Source organism: Scophthalmus maximus, chromosome 11 (genome assembly GCF_022379125.1).
Source record: "Scophthalmus maximus strain ysfricsl-2021 chromosome 11, ASM2237912v1, whole genome shotgun sequence".
NCBI classification, from domain to species: Eukaryota; Metazoa; Chordata; class Actinopteri; order Pleuronectiformes; family Scophthalmidae; genus Scophthalmus; species Scophthalmus maximus.
In genome coordinates, this window is record NC_061525.1 from 18,478,134 (window position 1) to 18,502,962 (window position 24,829).

Consider the following 24,829-nt stretch of genomic DNA (forward strand, 5'->3'; position numbering starts at 1 on the left):
TGGAAATAAACGAGCGACTGGTGGTTTGTGAACTCAGCCGAGGACCCTGGCAGCTCTGGTGGGCATGAAAAACCTGGAGAAAAAATACTTCCACTTCTATACAGTACACACTCCCATACACACCAACTGTGCATTTACTACAGAGAAGACAAACCAATTCCTGTGCCTGGTGTTTATCTTCCCCAACTCCTGCACACACATACGGAGAGATGGCAGCCGTTGGCACAGATACTTATTCCCTCATAATTTACACCACAGCCAACTGTAACTCAACGACAGCACACCTACACAAGCGCGCGCACACACACACACACACACACACACACACACACACACACACACACTTGGAAACACACAAAGAAATCAAAGCTGAAGATCCGTACTGTACTCGTCCTTTTCCCGTCTCATTGTTTGTTTCGTATACCTTCAGATAATCCATCCACAGGCGGGTATCTCAAAGCTGCCTTTCATACAGTGTACGAGTGACATAAATATAGTGCAGTGAGAACATGTACACATTCATACAGAGATAAATCCCAACTCGAAATCCAAAACATTGTTTTAATCAAATTCCAGCATTGTTCTTCAAAGCATTAGATTTTCATTTATTTGCACGACGAGAGTTCTATGCAGATTTAGATTCAGAGGTTAAAGGGGCATCTACACCAGCCTTGACAACATGTGAACACAATTTAAATTAAACTGTGTATTTTTGCCGCTTTACTCTCTACTCTGCAATGTGAGTGCGTGTGTGTGCAAACATCTCAGGGTAGTAAGTGGACACACTGCAGGTCTCTCTGTGCAGCCTCCTCCGCCTCCTTTTGTTCCTCGCCGACTCTGTCCCTGCGAAAACGTAATCACCAATCAAAGGCAGAACATTGTATGGATACAAAGCACTCCAATACCAACCAGTGTTTAACAGACTCAACCTTTTTCTAACCAGTTTCAAATGCAGACATCATAGATTTGGCCCCGAAACATGAATGACGTGCATCCTTAGCGTTGTCAGCTGCAAGTGGACTTAGTGTGTCATCCGTAAAATATATTTAAGTCTTCAATACAGTTGAGTCCAATTCTAAATATCATATTATACATACATTAAAATTACATTATGAATATTCTATTGAGCCACTATGGTGTGAATTTACCTCAGTCTCTCGGTTAATAACAGTCAAAGATAAATGTCTACCCTCACCATTACAGTTTAATGCGTCTTTTTAGGTTATTGGAAATCCCGCGCTGTGTAATCTGTACATGAAAGAATCGAGTCCCCTTCCCAAATATTAATGTGATGCTGCTGCGCATGTATGCGCCGACTGAAGCTCCGACCAAAGCCAACAGACTGGGGCAAAGCCAAAGAACGTCCAGGCAGCTTGAAGCAGATGACAAGACTGAAGATGCAGTAGATGGATAGATGAATAGTCGTAGACTAGGTCATAATAGTGACTTTTAAAGCTAAGGTTTTTAACATTATTCTGTATGACAATGGCCACATGAGACCACTGGACAGGAGAACTCCAATATGATTCATCTACTCCGGGATGCAACAGCAGCGACCACTCAGTACAGTCTGAAAAGCCTGGTGGTAAGAGACCTGTGAGGATGGTACGGTGGCCCTATTATTAAAGGAGTAGTATTTACTGTACCAACTGCATTTAGAAAGGAAAAGAAATTACAAAATTAAGTGCAACTTAAATATTTGCTTGCGGTCTTCACATTCGACAATAAAATGTTTGAAACGACGAGGGCTTTAATTTGGTCCATGTCACACAAAATTCTTCGATGCGCTCCCTATATTGGAATATGAAAACAAAACTAACCGGATCAAATGTCAACAATGTTACAAAGACATGAACCTAAGTCTGGACCTTGGTCCGGACCTGCTGGTGCAAAAACACCCTCAATTTGTAATTTCACTTTAAGTGAGCAAAAAAAAAAATGTCACTGCTTTTCTTTGAACTTAAGGTTATTACAATAAAAAAAACTGCATAATGTGAGGAGGTGAATTAATGACAAAGATCAAGGTGTAAAAGGATTCAACAATTTCAGATGACGAGTCCGATTACGTGTATCTGGGTGATGTACAGTGTGTGTGTGTGTGTGTGTGTGTGCGTGTGTGTGTGTGTGTGTGTGTGTGTGTGTTTGTTTTCGAAGGATGTAAGGAGCTATTTAGGGAGCCCTCTGTGTAGTATGTGGTAATCCGGTTATTACACATCTCAATGTGATATTCACAGAGCTCTGCTCAGCACAAGGCCTCTGGCACAGATTATGCCCATTACATGCAGACACACACACACAAAACATCAACAAAGGACAGGCCAACACTCAGTTTCTGATATATGACACACCGCCTCTCTCCGCCTCACACACACATTAACACATTAAGCAGCACATTAAGGCCGCCGACACCCAACACGCTGTCAGAGTTAAAGTCGTTCTGCTGGCTAACGATCCATTACACACTCCACGTATCCCACAGCGAGCGCGACTGACGGAACCCAAAAAGGAGGGATTACCCCCCGTGGTGACCGCCGCAATGGTATAGGGGTGTAGGGATGTGGACAGGGCAATGGATTACATGCCTATCATGGTGAAAAGAAACAGTCACCAGGGCTGCGCGGGGAAAAAGTGAATTTTGCTTTCAGGAAGGGACATTTAAGTTGTGGATAGTTCTTCTTAAGCGCCACGCCGCGGCGACATGTTAACACTTCCAGTAACAATAACGTACAGACTTGAGTGTACTCATGAGGATTAGTTCATGCACATTGTGTGCCTTCAGCAACCAGAGTTATCAGATTAGTTTAGTTGAAGTTTAGTGTTTGTGTGTGTTTGTGTTTGTGTGTGTGTTTACCCACCGTGTCAGTCACTGACTCCCATGCTGAGTTCGACTTCCACTGTTCATTTCACCACACGATGAAGCCCGATGCGTCCCTGTTTCCGAAATAGACATGAGAGGAGGCTTATGCTTGTGACCCTTTTTTTGAAAAACCATGATTACTTTAATAGCTCATACTTCTTCAAACACTACGACGATTGCCGCCGATACAGCCGTGTTTGATTATCATGATCAAATGCACAGTAAGATGTTGATCAAACCACGGTGGTGTTTTTTGCATGCAGGACTTGTGCTACACACGCACTGCAACATTTGTTGTTCCAAAACGCGTCACTGTTGCTGCGTCTAAGTCCGTCCTTAAGTTTACACCCGGCGACGACACTACTCCGGAGTTTGCTGCTGACCCCGTTTTTTCTTTTGAAAAATCGGGGGGAACGTTGAGCGGATGGGCAAAAAACGGAGAGGTTAGGAAACGATGTGGTTGAGGTTTTAAAATGCTGTTTTAAAGCAAGGATGTAGCAGTATGGATGTCGCCTTAGTCTGTAGTGTTTTTGGCGCGTCTGTACCCGGGGCCATGAGCGGGAGTCCTTGCTCGAGGCCGCAGAGCGTGTGTGCAGCTGTGTCCAGGTCAGAGTCCCCGCAGCCCGTCTGGTCCACGCCACAGTTCTCCGTGATCTGCTGGGCCGCCCGGGACAACAGGCGGAATGCTGGGCTCAATTCCGAGCCTGACGTGGGCCGGGACAGGCAGGCAGAGCGAGGAGGACGAGATGGGGAATGAGAGAGGCAGGGAGAGACGTGTTCCGGGAGAGGACTTGGGGTTGTTTTGGCGGGGTGAGGAAGAGTCGGAGAGGACTTGCCCGACCAGTTAGACGCTGAATAAAAATGAACGATAGAGACATGTGTAATGAGATGGCTGGCTCGATGTAGCAGCGCAGGAGGATGGATAGGTGGATGTGACAGTGGATGTGATGACACGCAGTGAAGTGTAATCTCGTGAAAACAGCTGCAGAAAGTGCGAGCGCGAGGAAACAGATAAGGAGGAGATGTAGACGGGAGAAACTACGAGGAAGAAGGAGAGGGGCTCGGAGAGAGAGAAGGTGAGAGACAGCGACGAACACAACAGTTAGCGGAATGGGTGGTGTCTCATCCCACTCGACTGCGAGCGACATCAAATTGAATCAGATTGAACATCCATCCCCACCTGCTCACTGTAAATTACATTGAGGCCCCCATTGAGAATCCATGATGGTGTAGGCGTATGTGTGCGCGTGTGCAGCACACCGATTCCTCATGCTGCGTGCTGCCCGACCAGTTTCAGCTCCAGTATTAAGTCTTTCATTCCTTTCAATCTTCCATTGTCTCTTTACCACCAACCCCCCCCTCGCACCCTTCATCCCTCCCTCGCGGTGCCTGGCTCTGTCGTTCAACTGGCACAGAACCTCCACTTAGTGCTTCGCAACCACGCGCACCGTCAAACTGAGCAGCATGAGGAATGATACATGCAGTACAGGGCAAAGTCACACAAACTCATTGACTCAGTCTGCTTGCGTTTCAAAGCAGATGCGACATGCATCCAGTTTTCAGTCCCTGACGGATTATTTTACACATTCTAAAAATGTAAAATGAGTGAAAGATTAAAAAATCGGATCTCTCCCAAATATCTCCCCCTTCAGGAGTTCCCCGGTCAGATCTCCATCTTCCTCGAGTCGTGTGTGCAATGTATCTATTGCTTCGGGACAATTTTTTGCATGGGTGCATGCAAAAATCTATGCAACACACATGTTTTGGTCCGTCATAGCTAAAATAAAGTTGTAAAAAACCCAACAAATGCTGTAAACTTGAAAAGGAGGAGTTTCCATACTGACGACGAGGCTCAGAGGCAAAAAAGCTATTTCAAGACATTCATTAATAGCTCGAGGGAGTCAAGGCACATATGTTTTGGCGAGAAGCCGTCGCCAGCGCGCTGTCAAACAGAACACTGGAGCTGCACAACGAGGCACACAACTTGCCAAAAACGTCTGTGCTCCGCTTCCCTTGCGGAATTAAAAATGACTGAAAACATGTTGAGCACTCAGCTGTCCTTTTCATGCTATAGTAAAAGGATATTTTCGGGGCAAATATTTATAATGTTTCACAGTTGGTTGTTCATATTAACCCTTCGGAGTCCTGGGCTATTTTGGCCGCTTTTGATTTTGTCTTTAAACACCACATTAAAGAAATGTTTACCATGCCGATGTTTGGTATCTATGTTTGCCGGCACAACATTGCCTCCATGACCAGAACATTTTCATTTGATTTAGTATGTCAACATATTGGTATAGTATATTATTATTATATACATGTTCGACTCCAGGTGGCATTTTACCACATTTCCCATACGACTGCTGACAGGGGCATATACAGATACACATCCACGGATGTCGAAATCTGGTTCGAATGTTAACGGAGGCATTTGAGAAGTTGCCATATCCAGGTTTTAAGTAACCTAACAACACCCTGTCGATATCAATGCCTAAATCTATTTACTTTTGGTGTTGAACTACAAATGAACAGAGTAAGGAATGGAAAGTGACACAGAATTCCATCAATGGGTATAAGTTTGAGGATGTGCCAAGAAAGAGTAGGAAAGATTAAGGAAGAAACAGCCATGCTAAACGGCTTAACAGTGTTAAAAAAAGAAGAGATTAAAGGCACGAAATAAATCAAATTTAAACATGGATGTTTACAGTTACATGTGTGAGGCATAAACAGATTATTGCAATGTTTTCTGGGAGTCAAGGGAGCACTGAGGGGACATGCATTGTTGCTGGACCGACTCCTGATCCTGGGATGTGTTTGAGTGAAAAAATGCGCTGTATGTGACGTGTGTGTGCCTGTTTGTGTTTGAGATTGATACAGTATAATCTCTGGAGGAAACCTGGAGCACTCTGTGCCAAGAGAGTGTGGCCATATGCAGAAATGAGGTGTATTAATTGTGTATGAAATGGAGTTCCGTGTGTGTACACACACACACACACACACACACACACACACACACACACACACACACACACACACACACACACTTACCAGATGTAGCTTGTTCATATGCTGATGTTTCTCCTCTCCTGGAAGTTGTGGCCGAGCGAATTTGAATTCCAGTTGCCTGCATGTTGTTGTCCATTTTTAAAAACAGGTGTCCCTCAGTGTTGGTACTGAGGCGGCCGCTTGGTCCAGGAGACTCTGACTCTAAGAGAGTGAGAGACATGGTGAAGAGAGGGGGCACACCGAAGTTGAGTCGTTCAACAGCCGTACACACCGCCAAAAAACCACCACCATCATTTGTTCAAGTCTTTTTGTACACGGTCGCTAGAGGTCAGCAGCAGCAGACGTACCGTGGACCTGTTGGTGTATTTCAATGGATTTGCTTATATTCTGTAAAGTAATCATGCAGATTCTCTGCCATGTAACCCTAACCCTATAACCAGCACCCCATACATATTGTATGCATTGCACTTCATCTTCTGTTCAGTTCATGCCAAATGATGCAGTTTGTTTCAGCCCTGCCTTGGTAAAGACAAAGGGATTGTAATTAATCAACACACGTTGGGGAACCTATGAATTGTTTGCATTAACTTCCAAAGCTTTAATTACTTCCATTGCTACAGAAGCTGAGTTAACCTTTTGTTTGTTTTTCAAATGACCATAACTTTTCAGCTTTTGTTGACCTAAAACTTTTTTTATTCTTGGGAAGAATTTGAAAAGTGTTTCATATCCCAGCGACTATTCTATTTCCTTGCCATGTTTTAAAAGCTGCCCATTACTCAATCTACTTCCATATTCTGCACCAAAAGAAAATAAGTAAATGGATACTTGGATTCATCAAATCCAAACATACTTGACACTGCCATCGGTTGGACGTATAACCAGCAAACAGAAACGGCAATGCATCCATTTGACAATCTATCTCCAAAAACGCATGATTACGTATAGATCCAACACATGGAATAACCTTTTTAGCCATGTCTTTGCGATATTATACATAATATAAAGATTCTGTGCCAATTATAGAAAAGGGGATAATTATTTTCATGGTTGTTTATCGAATAAAAACATTTAAATAACTGGGTTACAGTTATGGATTAAATAATTTCAACCCAAAAGTAGATTAAGTCCATCATATTGTATACGATAAACCATTTTTCCCTCCAGGAGCAGCATTTGTACCAAAGCGATAGTGCTAACAAGCCTGTTCAACCAATCCTGACAAGCTGCAATGGAATCACTGCTGTTTTCTTCCTCCTCTCCAGTGGTTAGCCAATCAATTAATAACATTGACTGTACGGAGAGTTTGCTAACTAGTACAAATCAGCTACAACTGCGAGGAGGAAAGGCGGAGAGGAGTCAGACGGACCGATTCTCAACTCAACTTGAAAGGAAAAGGAGACCGTTGAAGCTGTTTATTAAACAAAACGATTTAAAGGTGCCTCAAAATGAAACCAATGGAATTCTGTCAGCCTGCTGGTCTTTCTCATGCACATCTCGCCTTTTGTCTGTCAGGGCGGCCGTCTGCCCGTCTGCCTGTCTTTTCATGCATTTGTCTGCTTTTCAGCACACCGTACCGCCCCGCGTGCCGGTACCTCTCCCCTCTCCCTCTGTGGAGGTTCGTCTGTCGGCCTGTCTCCTCTCCCTTTCGCTCTCTGACTGGATGCACACGAGGCAGAAACTGCACACTAACAACCTCATTTTCCGACTGACCAGATGACAAGGAGTGAGAGCAAAAAGGGAGGGAGAGGTGCAAAGGTAGAGCAGGAGACATATTAAACCTTTTGGACCTCAGCCCTGCCCGGGAAAAAGAAGAAAGAAAAAAAAAAGGGAGACAGATGGAGGGATGGAGGGACATAAATGAATGTGGAGTGTTGTCAAGGTGATATTCCTCCTCTCTAACCTTTCTCTCTCATTAACTTTGGAGCTTTAGCGGTGGCGGCAGAGTCAGTGCCGGGTTTTGACGAGCGGCTGGCGTGGGGACAGCAGTGGTGTGTCCTCGTGTGTGTGTGTGTGTGTGTGTGAGTGTGCGCCTCATTGTCAACCTCTTTCATTTAACATAGGCTTGACAATGACACAGAGAAAAAGCCGGGCTTTGAGACCCAAATGGAGGAAATGTTGATGGATCCTTTCGGGGAGAAGAATTAGACATAGTCGAATCAAAAGGGCAACCTTTTGATTCACACGCGTGTAACTGCCAAGCCTTGGACAGAAGTACGAGGTGCGATGAGCACCCTGCGTGGCCGGATGATTTATAGCATCTGATTGGATCCAGACATCATTACTTTGACTCTGACACATTTTAGAGGTGCAGGCTAGACTTCGATCGGCCGCGCTGAACAGTCTGCGCTCACCTCACAGACGAGGTCAATTGACAAATCATCAGAGTTAGAAAAGGATTTTGAATGCTCGCGCTCACAAGGAGAATATGTATCGCGCACCTCTGGCCACATCAAGGTCTACTAGACACAGTTGAGGTCAGAAGACTTTTAAAGCCTACTTGTGACGACAGTATTTGTCTGGTGTAGCTCAAGGTGAAACTTGTCAATGAAATGAACGGAGGAGTGGGAAAAAAATGATCCTAAACTGAGCTACGGAACGAAACGAAATGTCTGTGGAGTTACCCGCAGGCAAGGGGTAATGATTGGTAATAATGAAATAGATATAAAGGGAAATAAAACATAAGTTACAAAAATAATGACGGCATAAAAACCTCCCCATGAATTTGAACTGCGCCGGGGCTCTGTGTAAAATGAGTTTGCCTGATTCAATAAAGATTAAATCAAAAGGGTTTTTTTCTCAGAACTGTTGTAAAATTAAGGACATTGCACTGAAACACAGGCCTTTAACATTTGTGTGCCATATGAGGGGTGCAGGCGGTGCTGTCTTCACTTCAAGAAATAAACAACACCTAGAGTTTGAGAACACACACACACAAAACACACACACACACACTAAAAATGAATAGGAATCTTAGGTAAGCTCCCCGTGGACCCACCAGAAGTAAATTATCGGTGTTGTCGCCCATCTCTCGTTTTTCACCAAGAAGCCAACACTCCTCTGGGTTTAAAACTCATTTTCATCTCTCTTGTAAGCTCTACGTTTTTACATATTTGTTCTAAATCCTATTATGAGGCCTTTGTGATATGAATAACGCTTGCAAATTGGAAAGTATCTCCAGGCAAGAGTTGGACACGGAGGCAATCTTTACAATCTAATCACTTGGAGCACGGGAAACAGTTTGTAGTTTATAGGAAAACACGAGCCGGTTGAGAACAAAGAAATAAAGAAAAGTGCATGAAAATTCACATGTGCACGTTCAAACACTTCCGTTGACATACCTGTTGAGCCTGGGTCAAAGTGTGTGTGTTCTGGCGTGTCAGAGTGAGCAGAATTCAAATCCACTCTGCGAGGGGAGAGCCCCCGCAGACTAGACAATCGCTCTGATCCAGACCCAGCACTCCAGTTGTGCGTCACCTAAGAGGAAATGGAAACAGATGGAGCGATGGGAGGAGGAAGGGAGCGAGTGGTATGAAAGGTAATAAGTGGAGGGAGCGAGGCAGAAAGACAGTGTGAGGAGGAAGTTATTGGAAGGGGAAATAAATTATGGAGAGGGTTGAGGAGAGGATGGGATGAAGGGTGTGCTGGGCGCACAGAGAAGGGAGGGACATGAAAATAGAGTGAAGAAAGTACAAGGGAATAAAGAATGAATACATTGGTCTCATAGCTTGACTTTATTTTACATCCTAACAATATCAGTTCAAAGGACAATCTCAATTGAACGTTTATTAAGACAGGTACAGTAAGTGTGTTAAAACTTGTAGGTTTTTTTTAAATTTTTGACTGTGTAAATGCATATTAATGAGCCGCCTTATTTCATTGGAGACTGTTCCCTTCTCTCGCCGTTCCCTTTGTTTCCACTTGATGAATTGATTTTTAATTAACCCCTGGAGCTGGCGAGAGCATCTCACAGCGCCCCGGCGGGCCCCCGCCGATCTTCCCACGCAAGTGTCCTCCTGCGAGACGGGCGTAAGGCGAGGGGAGGCTCTGTTCAGTCGAGATTACATCTGATGCATTTGCATGCCATTTGTGGCGCCGCAAGACACTGCAGACGGGCCCGGGAAATAATGGGGAGGAAGGCATGTGGCATTCCCACGCGTGGTATTCCCGCATGACCTCCTTGAGGAAGGTGCGCGAAGAGGACGGAGAATGACAGGAGGAAGACGGGGCATAACAATGACATAGCAAGAGGCCAAACACAATGACACGGAGTAGTAGGAAAAAATTGAATTGTCTTTGTCTGCACATAACAAAGATGATGCAGCAGTTTGCTACAGCTGCCAGGAATATAACGGATAAAGGGGATAAAAAGGAGGAAGCAAAGAGCAAAGGGGACAGAAAATAGAGACAAAAAGATGGAAGATATAGAGGTGGAGATAGTGAAAGAAATACAAAGAGGACAAAAGAGGCAAGGGGCCAAAGACAGAGGGAAAAAAAATTACCTAATCATTATCTAATCATATTAGGAGCAGTTTGATTTGGGTCCATAGGCCACAGATAACCACCATCTTCACAATCATGAACCTCATTTTGCTCCAGCTTTTTAATAAAGCTCTGTCCGCCTGCCTCCTTTTTTTCTCAGCCCTCTGTCACAGTATAAAGGATTCATACCATTAAATGGCTGATAGATCATTCGGGTCCATTCACGGGGGTGTCTTTTTAATCCACTCCGTTTCTCTCGGTGGCGTGCACCTTCTTTAACACCACAGCCCTAGGTGTCTCGGCGCAATAGATGAATAATGCAAAGCAATTAGGTGTGATACAAATGTTATCTAATAGATCAGGTCAGCCACAATGAGGAACGCTAACTGTACGTCGCCAGATCTTTTCTCGTTCTATGGCGTAATTGTGTCCAGTGTAATGACGCGGTTCTAAAACTTCCACAACTTTGAAAAGTTGCCCATTTATTCCTTTCGATTTCCTTCCCTAATATTTCAAAGGCAAGCGTTAGCAAACGGGCATATTCTATTGCAGTCTAATTTGGGAATTTTAGTATTGATTTATTGGCAATAAAATACGTTTCACTACTGTGATGATACAAATCATAACCCAGCCAAGAAATTAAATTTTTATGCAATCGAAACTCGTGTGTGGCTGAAAAGTTCACTACACGGTGAAATCTTTTACTCCGCTCGCGGATCGTCAGCTTGACAACTTCTTACAAACGTATTTACAGTTGAGCCCTACGAACGTACAACATTCCTTGGGTAAAACGTGTGCTCCCCGAGAAAAATGGTGCTATTTAATCTCTCTGGCCGAAGGTTCCCCCCGTCAAAGAAGCAAAGAAAGTATGTGGGAATATAAAAACATTTTACCGTGTATGGTTCTTCTGACAGCCGTTCTGGCTCATCAGTCTGCAGATCCTTTTCTACGTCTGCATGTGCAGGAACAAAGGAATCTCCGAGATGAGACGTGGCAGAAATCCCTTGCTCTCCTTCTCTGGATCTCCGTCTCGTTAAACGTCCGCGCATCTGTGCGTCTTCATCTGAAGAGCCTCCGTCATGTGAAGCCAGATCCAGACTATCGCTGGACATTTCATCTCCACTGTCTTCATGAAAAATAGATATTTTAAAATATATTTTGAAAATAAAAATTCTTATTATTATAATTCCAGCAGTATTTTTTTCAACAAATATGACTATGATCTAAAAATGACACACATTGTATTCATAAGGATCAAACAACTGTCTCAACTTTGAAAGTAGTTGGTAATAGCACATTGACTATTTATCATGCCTTGAACCACCTTGAAGCAACATTTTACTCTATATCCCCCAAAAAATCTAAAATAATGTAAGTGTCCTTGACATTTCCACCCACGCATCAAGCTCTAATGAGCTGACAAAGCGGGCGTTTAGTGACACATTGGTCAAAGCAAAGTAAAGGATGCAAAGGATGAAGGGAACCACAGAGATGATGGATGAACAGAGGAAAGGAGGGAACTGGTTTCTCCGTTTTAAGTTCACATTTTGGCACAATCCTTAATTCTAAAGACACACAAGTTCACTCTGATATTTATGACAAAATAAACATGTGTCATATACACAAATGCTTAAAGTTGGAATTGTATGCCCATCCATTTCAAACAAATCACATTAATGTATGTCTGAAGTACTTTTGGGTAAAAGTACCTATAGAAAAGTGTGTGTGACTATCAAATTCCAGAAGAAAGACTGGTGCTTGTCCACTTGGGGACAAAATGTGTGTGTGTGCGTGCAATTCAGGGCCGTTCTTTAAAGTGTAATTACCTTCCTGTTTGTTACAGTATTGTGTCAGGAATTTACTTATAAACCACATTATAAAAATAAACAAGGAAACTATTATTATGGTTTGATCTAAATCGGCTTTGACAGCCCAGTGGAATAAAAGGAAGAGCCATTATTGCCGAGATGCCACAAGCATTTTTATTCATATGAACTCCCTGACCAGTGAGAATTGTGATCGGGCAAAATGAAGAATGACAATATGTTCTATCAGGAATGTCTTTACTGCAAAGACCTGTGCTTCAAAATATGTAAACATTGGTGTTGCCTTTACTTTTATGCAACCCAAATATTAGCCTGTGCAAATTATTGTTTGCTCTCCACAAATAACACTGTCCTGAAAATGCCAAATCAAATCAATGTATGAGACACTACTATGATTCTGGGGGATCTGGTAATGCAGTGGATGGATGGACATACACAGTAAATACATATTTGCCTTCAAATTTGCTCATAACCATTACCGACATCAAATTTTGTCTAACCCTGAAACCCTGAAGCCTTTCATGTTCGCGACTCCCTCGCTTTTCCCACCTCCCTAACTGTAAGCAGGTGAAATTATAACAGGGCCCAACCTTGACAATATCCATGCCATGAATCTTTTATTAAATGCTGCGCAGAGGTGGAATTATTCTTTCCAAATAACACAATGTTAGTTAGAGTTGCTAATTATATGAGGTGTAAATTGGATGAAAAGGATGAAGGAGGGCATTTTTTTTCTGATTTGCGCATGTTGTTATTTAAGTAAACAGGGAACTCTTGACGGGGGCAGGCGTAGCACCTGATGTTCCAGTCTTTGTCATTGCCCCAAATTCGATATACATTTTGAGATCTGTTGCGAAAGACCACACACACACACACACACACACACACACACACACACACACACACACACACACACACACACACACACACACACACACACACACACACACACACACACACACACACGGAAACTGACAGCTCGTTATTACAATTCACTTACCCATTGATAGCTCCTCTTCCTCCTTCATTCTCACAGTGAAAGGGTGATTCTGGACGACATTTAAGGGATGTGATGAAATCGATGGGATGCACTTTGTATCCTGCCGAGCTTGATGGGTTGATTCAGGGTCACCAGAGAAGGAGGGAGAAGACGTATAAACCGTAGCATCCCCATATGATGGAGTTGACTTTTCTCTAGAATTTACTTCTGACGGGGACTGGTTAAATGAACTTGATAGGGTTTTTACAGCCGTGCTAAACGGTGCAGGGTTTGTCTGTGACTGCGTTGGTTCCAGGGATTTTGGTCGTGGGTTTGGCCCGGAAGACTGCGGCAGCTTGAGTTCATTATCTGATAGGAAAGAGTCTGGGTCACTCAAGGAATGCTGGGATTGCTCCGGGGCCTCCAGATTGCTTGGTGCTGATTGAGAAAGCATTGGGGATGAGATTGGTTCTTGAAATAAATTGGAAGATTGTGATTGTTCTGGCTGCAGAGATGAGTCCGAGCGTTGTCGTAATGGGGTTGAATGGCGAACTTCAGGAAACAAAGTTACCTCAGTAGAGCTTGATGGTGAGAGTGCAGATTTGGACCTGAGCGAGAAGGATGCAGATGGAGAAGGGGAGAGAGGCTCTTTGGGTAGCGGTGATCTGGTACCAGCCAGAGACACATCAGACGGAAATAGGGGAGGGAAGCATAATAAGTTAGGGATTTCATGGTGAGCTTTTGATTTGGGCACAGCGGGGGAACAAGTGGGCTTTTGTGACTTGGAGTTTGGTGTCTTGATTGATGTCTGTGAAGTCCTTGTTGTCTCAGCAGTCGGGCATGGTGATGGCAAACTTTTAGAGGGTAACGCTGTGCAGAAGATAACACAAATACAAGGACATGAGATATTGTAGGCAAGTGGCCACACATTTTTGAAATAAAACAGACAAGAGTTTTTTCACCAGAATAAGGATTATTAGGTTTTTCCTTGACTACAACCATGCTGCATCTGCAATTGTTTATGTAGCAATGGACACACCTTCATAATATTAATCATTTTCATAAGACACAGCTTACATTTCATTGCGTGTTCGGCTTTTGACGTCTGAGGCTTGGGTGGACCGAGCTCCAGAGCTGTTTTAGGCTCTGTTGGTGCTCTGGATGAGTGTCTGGATGCTTGAGTTGGACTGTGAGGAGAGACGCCGACTCCTGAGGACCCAACACCGGTTAAGGCCGTTTGGGGCACAGATGCCCCTCCGTCGCTGGAGACCTGCTTCAACAAGGGAACCCTATGCGGGAGATAGTGGACCCCATGTCCGCATGTTAGATTACTTCCCCTTCCCACGTGTCATTATAATACTTTATTATACACACATCTGTGTGTGTTTATGTGGGGGGGGGGGGGGGGGGGGGGGGGGGGGGGGGGGGGGGTTACAAAGAAGATACAAAGAGGTAGGGTCATTTTCTCCTAGACTTCTATAGACACTGACTTCTTTTGCAACCAGCTGAGTCGCCCTCTGCTGGTCATTCCAGTGAATACAGGCTTTATGCACTTCCTTTTATATACAGTCTATGATTAACTAACTGATCATTAACTCATGCCAGTTGTGTTGCACCTTTTTCCTCCAACACGTGATGTTTAAAAACTGAGCTCCATACAAGACGGCTCTTTGTATTATGTCAAGGTGTTCACACCGTCAGGGCGGCTGTGGCTCAGGACGTAGAGTTGTTCGTCCACCAACCCGAAGTATGGCGGTTCGATCCCAGCTTTTGCCAGTACACATGCCGTTGTGTGTGAATGGGTGAATGTGACTTTCCTGTAAAGCGCTTTGCGCGGTCTATATGACTAGAAAAGCGCTATATAAATACAGTCCATTTACCAATATGCATCATATGATGTGAGGTGACAAGACATAACAATACTCGTTTTCTTCTCCCTCATCTCAAAAAGGAACACAAAGTTTATCCAATGCTTGGAAATGTTGCTCCTCTACCATGACACTTTGAAATTTGAGTTTGTCACCTCATGATTCACTTCTATGAAACTTACTGTACAGGTGCTGGAAATAAATGGGCAACACGATTGCAACTAAAACTCTCCCTCCCAACAGACGCTGAATATAAAAAAAAGGGTGTTTGATCTCATGCATCGCTGGAAATTCCCTCCCATTACTAAGTATCGGTTTTGCTTCATTTGTCGAGGCTCCAGCTTGATGGGCACCGCACGAGCGATGTATAACTCTGAAATATCATTGCATCACACGCGCCGGTCGAGCAATATATTTAAGACCCTCGTGAATTATTCATGATATAATTTTGGTGCAGGACAAGCAGACCTTGAACTCACGCTGTGCACCCACACTCACCAGGCAGTTCAAACACCTATTTCTTGGAGGCAGAGAGAGTCACGGTACATATTCTCTTGACTACAAGCTGAAGGATTGTTGAAGAAAATCAGATCGATAATAAATAAAGATACCGTCAATCTTTTTCATGTAAAACAACCGTTTTCATAATTTTCTCTAGAATAAGCTTGTCTGTGGGGAAACATTTTTTCTTTTAAATGGAGGCTTACTCTTTGTTGTTTGTCCTCTGTTCAGCACAGACTCCATTTATGTCTCTGTTTTTCTGTTGAAAAAGAAAAGACATCAGTGCTGTAGCATGTGAATGTGACAGTATAGGAGAAAGATACAGTACAAACAGTACAGTACAGCTGTTGTCTGTGAGGTCTTGTGTGCAATTGTGAATTGACGTGTGACACACTCTCCGGTTTTTCCATCTGCTGCGCTTCGCGGCGCGCACGTTTATGTAGGTAAAACATTTCTGTTGAAATAAAATGCTCCAGTCACTTCTCACCTCATCCAGGACTTCTATGACGAGGCACGGTTCAGGTGTAGCAATCTGAGTCTGAGTCCTGCCGCCGGTGACAGGGACGGCAAACAATGATGCACAGTAGCGACGGAAATCCTCCTCCCTAGCTGTAAACACAAACACACAAATAAAGGTGAGGAAAGAGGGAGGGGGGGTCCTGTTGTGTGTTCAAATTTGAGGGACATTTGTTATTTGGATATGTTTAAAGCTATAAAAAAAACATTTCTTTTATAGGTATAGTCAAGTGTTACAAGTGAAGTCCCACGATCTTAGCAAAATCGGCGTTTGATCGCTATGTGTGAACGTGATTCGACAGGCTTGCCAACATGCGCCGCCTCCGACCATATTCCTAGCAGGCTATACAAACAACCAGATCGCAGGATGGGGTGAGAAAAAACTTGTCTTCTGAACTTTTATCATGCGTCAGGGGCACCGAAGGTGACCCAGCACAAACTCACTGAAGGATTAATTAAAGGGAAACTAAATCAAAGATCTGTGTGTTGCTGTTCATCTGTTTGTCTTTTTTCAGGTTTTCCAGCGTCTCTCGACAGAACAGTCAGTGGGTATGTCTGGACCCTTGACAGGGGGAATTTTATTCTTTAATCCCCTCCTCCTCCAGAGATCAGAGGCCGCAGACACACAGGGAGCTGCACACTTGGGTCTTTATTAATTTATCATCTTGTTTCGGGTGACAGATGCTGTCGACGCGGCGGGGAATGAACAGCATTCTCTCCGCAGACGACACAACCCCCCTGCTCAAAAGACAGAAGGCACTTCTAGTAATCTATGGGACCGATATTTCTATTTGATTATTTGTGCGCATGTGTTGATATCAAGCAATTTTCAGATCGCCTGAGTTCATATTGTTATTTGGGCACATACAGTAAACACATATCGTAATTACAATTCTTCTCTATTTCTTCCTGGCTACAACAATAATTACACACTGTAATTTGAAAACCTCCTCTTCCGTTCCTTGATAGTAATCGTTGTGTTTTTCCATCATTCTTTTTACCACTGCAAGTTACCTGTCTGTGGCAGCTCCGTATCTCTCTCTTTCTCTCTTACTAACAACACTCCCATCACATCGCCACATGGGTCTGACAGATCAGGAACATTAGAATTTAAAACAGGGCAGTGCTCCCGGCATGATGCCAGAAAAGCGGCTTCTCGCCATTCATCATTCATGGACACACACTTCACACAGCCCAGTCTTTCATATTCAAAGGCGGGAGAGGGGAGGAGAAGCGCTGCGACCTGTTGCAATCGGCATTTGTGTTCGAAAAAGTTCGGAACAGGTGGCAGGAATAGTTTATCAGCCGCTGAACAGCTCTACATTTCCCAAAGACAATGTGTCTCCCTCGCATCTGCCTATCACTAAAAACAGTCATTGAAGTGGTGGAAGAGAAGCAAAAAAGTCACGATGTGGATAATTGTGTTTTTCAGATAACAAAGATGGGTATATTTAAGAATTGAAATAAGCACTGTTACTATGAATGCTTTACTAATTGTAAGTACACAACTTCATTCAGTACAACGCAAATTTCCAGCCGCGATGAAAGAGACTGATTTGTATGTTTGGAGAGGGATTCATAAAAGTGCAAACCATGGTTGGAGGGTAGGCATTATTAAACATGCCGCGATAGAAAGAGCAGAGGTGATAAAAGTGCAACGCTGCCCATTTATAAAAGTTGTAATACTTAGGAGACATTAGCTGTTTCTTAGTGATATAGTGTTGGTTTTCAGACTGTTAAGTATCTCTAGTTTATTAGAACAGCCCCGGCGGAGGGGTGCGAGAGACATTGTAATTACTTGTCATATTTCTGTGCTTGCCTTGCCCCGTATCAAACATGTATTTGGGGAGCACAGGGAGCCGTCTTGACCGCCGAGATTTTGAAAGGAAACAACTATCAGCAATAGACAGCTCTGGGGAAGGGGGCAAGCGAGGACATGCAGATCCTAACGAGGTCGGTATTGAACTGATTTCTTGATTGACGTGACGAGGGGCAGTTGACGGAGTCCAGAGGTACCGGATGTAAGGGGACAGACAACCCCGGTCCACTTGTCTGCCGACAGCCTCGGCCAGTGGCCGAACACCTACAACACTCCCCTGACTGATGAGCTCCATGCCCTGAGCTCCAGCCCCCCCCCCCCCCCTGCCCCATTTCTTACCCAGGCAGAGTGAAACCTGTCAGGCATGAGCCGACTCTAACAGGCCTCTGCCCACACAATCACAGCCAGTGATTACACATCACACCACCACGGATGGATGGGCAGGCGCTGATACGTCAAGCCCGTTGAGAGGGAGAGGTTTTTTACTTTTGCTATTGTGTGTGTGTGTCTGTGTGTGTTTGTGTGCGTGTGCAGGTCATCTGTCAAACTATTCTGTACTTAGTCGTTGCTTTGTTTCGTCTGAGAGCCTGTTTTTCGGGTATGTGTATCAGAAAGGCGGAGTGTACAGCAAGAACACACAACTGTCAGAGCCGTATGCCGACATCCTATTTTCGGCATTAAAAGATGCTCGTGGGCCCACGGACGTGTGTTTATGCGTAGATGTAGCTGTGTGTGCGCATGCATGTGTATTACCTGTTAGGCTGCTCTCCACCTCCTCCTCCTTGGTGTTGGTGTCAGATTTTAAATCTGGACGAAAGGCCAGCGAAGGATCATACGTTTGAATCGGTAACCTGGAAACCACAAAAAAAGAAATCATTAATAAATCAATGAATGAGTTCTACATTAAATTAAAAAAACGTAAACCCACAGACCCAAGGCTCCACCTTAGACAAAAGAACAATACGGACTGAGTCAAATGCTTTTTTTATTTTACTCCTTTACCCTGATGGATGCATGTGTTCCTTTTTGGTTTTGTTCTCTTGTCATATAACTCTGTATCCCCCACTTCAGCAGCCAACCTGTGTCCTTTACACTGCCCACCACCACCACCAATCACTAGTCCCTCCTTCTCGGTCTTATCTTGCCAAATTCAGAAAGAGAGACTTCAAAAAGCAGCTCCCAGCTGCCCCTAAGGGGTAACAGGGGGGAAGTTATTTGTAGTTTATATATCCTTTCCCCTTACTTGGTTCATATCTTCAAACCCAATGTATATACGTTATCTATTTATTATACTCAGAGGGGCATATACTTCCTGTCCCTCACACCACCGTTCGTCTCCCTTAGCTCCATCCATCCATCTCTTTTACTTCTCACACACAGCACTTTGCATGCAGTTGCCTCACTAGCCTCAGGCTGTTTGCATTTAGGCTTTTGCCAGAGCACAGTGGAAAGAAACATGTTGGTCTTTTGGTCTCTATGGTCGTGCATTTTTACATGCATTCTCTTCAGAGACACATGTTTGAATTGATCCTAATCCAAAATATATATATTATGAAAAAAAAGGTGCAAGATGGAGAAGGGAATAAAGACACTTTCATCATACAGTATGTTTAAAGCGACTTCAGTGGCAAAAGAATAAACTCGGACGAAGGGTCCTTGAGAAACCACCCTACCCAGCACCCTGTAAGACGGAGCAAGAGGAGAGGAAGTCACTATGGATTACGGATATTTTTACCATTTTTCAATTTTTCAATTATTACGTGAGAACACAATCGACAGTCAGAAAATAAATTGCAGCACATAAATGAGTGTGAGGATCTACAGTATCTCATGAGAAACTATTCAAAAAGTATTGGGCAGGACAGGTACAAAAGAAGGAACCATTGTTGTGTCAACTGCCTACTTATATCTCCATCTATTTTTATCTTACAAGAGCAACTATAGCACAAGATCTTCAACTTGATTCCTTTTAAATATCCCAAGAGTGCACTCACAGCTTGGCTAAACTACACTCTCCTTTCATGCACCCTGAGTATGACATGAGGAGCAAAAGAAGCATTACCTTAGAAGCACTTTCCCCTTTGAATAATTTTAAAGGTCCCCTACGAACTGCGCTAAAGGAGACATGTTGCTGTTTTGCACGATCTTCAAGTTTGATCACTATTGGCCTGTATGCTGCTCTTCTTTTAATATGGTGCTTCTATGTATTGTACGTGTTTAATGTGATTTTTTTTTTTAAAGTGAAACCGCTTGTGACGCTGTCTTGACCAGCGGCACAAGTAAATGCTATGTGTATTTGCTGTAACCTTTTCTCTGCATGCTTAAAAATTGAAGACTATCCTTTGTTTTCATAGTAATATTCTAATGGCCCTGCCCTTATTTCCCCTTTAAATTCACAGTCGTGGAGCCAATATTATCACCCCACCGGAGTTTCGTTCAATAAGCCAATAAAGGCTCTATAGCCATTACATGTGTTTCGTGCAGACAGACTAATGAATGGCTTATCGAATGTCTGCCTTTGAAGGCTATTGTTTTTTACTTTGATAGGGCCTTTCTTCATTATTTTAGATATATTATACTTTGAGGTGCTTTTTTTCCTTAAAAATAACGTCACATCCGGCCTGATTTGGGTTTTAAATTAGTACAGATCGGGTGCCGTTAGATCAGGTCCTACAGACAAAGATAGGGGCCAGTTCAGATCTCAGTTCTATTCCTGCACTGACTCATATTACAGGGTTCAGTGCCTCGATCACAGATTCTGACTGTGGCAGTTGATGGAAAAGTGAGTGTTCACTTGCCCCCCCACCCACACTGCCCCGGCCTGCAGGAAAGCAGACTGATGCACCCCCCCCCGGTCACAGGCTTGCATTCTGTAACCTCCAGGCCAAACGCAAATGTAACAAGGCGATGGGAGTTTACCCCTCGGATAAAGCACTTTTAGCAAAATCTTCAAACCTCCTTCCTCGTCCATGCTCCCTCCCTCCTTCGCTCTCTCTTTCCCATTATTATAGACGCTTGTTAAAATTCAACCTCTCACTCCTTCTCTCTGCCAGCCAGCCAGTCCCTCTGTCTCTCCATTAAGCTCCGCCACCATCACTGCTGCGGGCTTATTGCATTTTAGATTGGGTCTCTGGTCTACTCCACAGTTAAAGGCGGCTACAGCTGGGGACTTAAAGCATCCCAGCTCAGGCAGTCAGCGGGCCCAAAACTGCACTCTGCGCTCCTCTCCTCCAGCCTGCTCTCCAGTGGGCTACTCAGCCCAAAAGGAGCTGCTTAAATAAAGGGCTGTAATAATGGGACCTGCCGAAGCCAGGCCCTCAGGCAGTCTACTGCAAAATAAGTGCTGAGAAACTGCTTGGTACACTGGTGGGTTATGTAGGCCGACTACAGATAGACGAGTGCGGTGGCAATCGAAGATGTGTGCGACGCGAGAGCTGTGTGCGCACGTGTCAGCATATTTGTGTTGCCAGCAATTGAGGTTACATGTGTGAGATGTGAGACGTCAAACTTGACGATCCCAGTAGTACATGTAGTGTCGCGACCTCCACAATTTGTCTCCAGGTGACTTCTGTTTGTGTGAATGAGAGTTAGAATCTGTACTACAAATTATGTTCATGGGCATAGGTAAAGTGGCATAGGTAAAATGACAGTGGTGCAATGTCTAACCAATGCATCAGATAAAGGAGGATTGTGTGAAATTGTGACACAATGGTTTTGTCTGTTCATCTTCTTCTTAAAGAAAATCAATATGCCGAATATAGTGTTAGCACCAAGCTGCTGCTCTCCCTGGCTCACTTTAATGAAGGCTCGGGGAAGGGTAGGGAGGTGTGCTCTACCTATCTCAGGCTTTCCACGTATGCACGTGGAGGGGGCGAGAGGTCCCAGAACAGAGCCATACCGCCAAATATAACTAATTGTGCTTATTTAAATGAATTCATTTTGACTATAGTGGTCCTGACTGAAATATATTCATCTAAACAATCAGTGAAAGGCATTAAAAAAAGTATTGTGTATTTTTTTTTCTTCTAAACCATTTCAATCGACTTTTGCTAGTTAGAGCGTTCAAAAGAGTGTGCAGAAATGATACCTATTTGGAAATTTGCTCCAGCATCTTTTGGAGATGTGAGGTCCCACTTGTTGGGTTAAACAAGCCGCTCGCAGACCGGCTCCTGAGATGGCCGCTCGATGACGGTCAATGTGCAACCATCTTCCAGGGAGAGCAATCTTATTTCAGCAAGCCTGAAGGAGATTCACTGCTGGCGCGGTTGTTTGTGGCACATTTGATATATCAAATAAGGTTTTTTGGATAATGAAATTTGGTCCCGCAGTCAAAATATTATGTTTGTTGTTCCTGGTTTGTCTGAGAAAATAAAACTGAATACATAATAAATTAGTTTTCGTTGGATAGTTAAACAACACCACTTGCCTCTGTTGACTCACTGGGGAAAAGTTGTGTTGAAGTGAAATTAGCAGTGCAAGCTGAGCTGTTCCGATTGAAAATGGTTCGCCCGTCCTCGCAAGTCTGGACAAGTTTTAACTCCAAAGTACTGGAGGCCAAATGGCCCAAAGGCCCACGGTGTCAGTATTAATGCATGCTACATGCTGAATATATAAACATGTCAAACTTACACCGAAAAAGGAATTATCACAAAGTAAATTGTCATCATGGAGGAAAGAGTCGCAGTCTTTGGTTCTGATGGTACAAATGGTACCTAACAGTCACTTAACATGACAATCGAACAATCTCTAAGCAACCACATTTTCAGCTGCTGTAAAGGCACAAAATTCTAACTTTTCAATTGTGAGTTACCTCGGAATTCTTAAGGAAAACAGGATTTTGAACAAGAAATATGTTGTCAGGCATAGTAAAGAGGGATTCAGCACGAATTCTCACAGAATCCATTGCCTGTACCCCTTCACAGAAGCCTCTTCGTCTGTCTTTTGGACCGTATATAAGGATGGACCATGTGTCTCCACTTTCTCCCATTGTTACAAAAACGATACCAGAATATCCATAATATGGGCGCTTCCATTTTGCACTGGCAACATCGTTAGGAGCCAGCATCTGCAAAGTAGTGATTGTTGTGTGGAGCCACGGTATCGACTTCCAGCGACATGAACTCTTGAACATACATCAGGATCATAAGAACAACCTAAAATGACAGAAACAATCTTTGAGAAAAATGTATTTAACTTCTACAATGACCTTTTAGTTTGGCCCATCTGCTAACATGGAGAAGGCGGGGTTTATGACATTATGACATGCAGCCAGCCTCCAGGAAGGCGTTCCAAATGTTTTGGCTTCACTTTTGGGGAGCTGTCGCGTCATCAAACTTTTATCAAGTGGCAACCCACCGTGACGTCACCCATTGGTTTGTGAACTGCTGTTTTGACGCCTCGAGTTTAGCACTTTGGCCAGCGCCATCTTGGTATCCATGGCTTAATACATACGGTGCTTTATTGTCTACTTTACTCTAAATGGGACCATAACTTACTAAATGAACATCGTGCCGTATTGAAGAAGACATGAAACTAGAGACTGAGACCATAAACTCCGCAGGAAAATGTTTAAGGACATTATAAATTAAGTGAGAAGTAGAGTCATTTTCTTTTCTTTAACGGACAAAAATTATACAGTGTAGTCGCCCTCTGCTGGCCATTCAGGAGAATACAGGTTTTAGGCTCTTCCGCATCACTTCACTTTCCGGACGCTGTGACTACGTCCATTTTCATATACAGTATAATCTGTCTGTGGTCTGTCTCTGTACCTGCGGTGCTTCTTGAGAAGCAATCTGTCCATGTAGGTAAGGTTGTCCTCAGTGAACTCCACCCGGAGAGTCATCCTCCCTTTTCCCCCTCCACTTTCTTGTCCTTCAGCTTCTCTGTCTGGAGGGAGGTCGGCCTGGATTGCTATAGCTGAGACTGGAGATATATGGGGAGGGAAAGATCGCACAAAAACGAAGTTGAAGTAAAGGGAGGAAAACATATAGCCAAAAGAAAAGGGAACGTCAAGACAAAGGTAGACAGGGGAGCAAGAAAATATTATCTGCCAGCTTCTCGACACCTTCCTCAAAACACCTCGCCTCGAGAAGTGAGAAAACACCTTGTCACTGCGTCAAGAGTGCCAAAACACAAACAGACAGGAGGGAGCCCCCTGGGAATAAGACAAAAAGATGTGCACACTACAAGACGGAACATAGTAAGTGCATGAGAGAAAAGTAAAGATAGAGGTAGGAAAGAGAAATGTTATGATTGTATTGCAGACACTTTGGCAGTCCACAGTGGCAGCTTTAAATTGGGCTAGGGTGCCTTTGGCCTGACAGAAATAATTAGGGCTGGAGGGGCCAGCAGCAATTTGCAGAGCAGAGCGAAGGGAGAGAGGAGCAGAGTCTGTCCAAGCAGTAAAGCGAGAGGAAATAGGAGGCCTAATAAAAAGCACAAACACCTAGACACCTGCGCACAGAACCTGAATAATGGCGCTAATAATACACACCCACATAAACCTGGACATGCACACAGTGTTGCACATGTCCAGATGTGGGGGAAAACTGTATGTGTGAGAAGGCATGAAAATGGCCTGACGCAGTGGAGCGTGCACACATGCGCATCGACTCGGCTGAGGCGATTAGAGCTGTGGGGTGGAGTAAGGCCGACCCTAACACTCCTCTCATTATCTCAGTATGCAACACCCGTGGATTAACCCCCCCGACTGCAGCGGTAAGCACTTCCTATACGGCCTGAACAGATCAGAGCAGAGACAGGGGGAAAGTGGTGGAGGTGGCGGAGGAAAGCCGAGGAGTTGGCGGAAAAAAGGGACGGCGGGAGGAGAGAGGAGGAGCTTCGGTGGAACAAAATGTAAATAAAATGACTTAAGGACTAATGTGTACATGTATGCATGTATTTTGTCAGGGGGGAGGGGGGCAAGTAGCCCAGTATATTGATTTTGAAATCCTGGTACTACATTCACAGTAAGAGAGG

At 44.0% G+C, this 24,829-nt stretch overlaps 1 protein-coding gene across 11 annotated transcripts in view; it reads right to left on the minus strand.

Moving 5' to 3' along the window:
- Positions 1-547: 547 nt before the first annotated feature.
- The window catches only part of zbbx (zinc finger, B-box domain containing), a 48,176-nt gene continuing 23,894 nt past the window's right edge, over positions 548-24,829 (minus strand). For 3 of the 11 annotated variants that reach the window (XM_035623017.2, XM_047335678.1, XM_047335677.1), the window contains exons 10-21: positions 23,620-23,773; positions 18,605-18,702; positions 16,004-16,125; positions 15,723-15,775; positions 14,225-14,436; positions 13,169-14,017; positions 11,236-11,468; positions 9,202-9,337; positions 5,906-6,064; positions 3,403-3,708; positions 2,856-2,937; positions 548-843 (exon numbers count right to left, since the gene is read on the minus strand). In XM_035623017.2, the coding sequence (XP_035478910.2) occupies positions 2,864-2,937; positions 3,403-3,708; positions 5,906-6,064; positions 9,202-9,337; positions 11,236-11,468; positions 13,169-14,017; positions 14,225-14,436; positions 15,723-15,775; positions 16,004-16,125; positions 18,605-18,702; positions 23,620-23,773 (2,396 nt within the window). In that variant the 3' untranslated portion in view covers positions 548-843; positions 2,856-2,863. The other 8 variants (XM_035623018.2, XM_035623021.2, XM_035623020.2 and 5 more) reach the window with 8 other exon arrangements.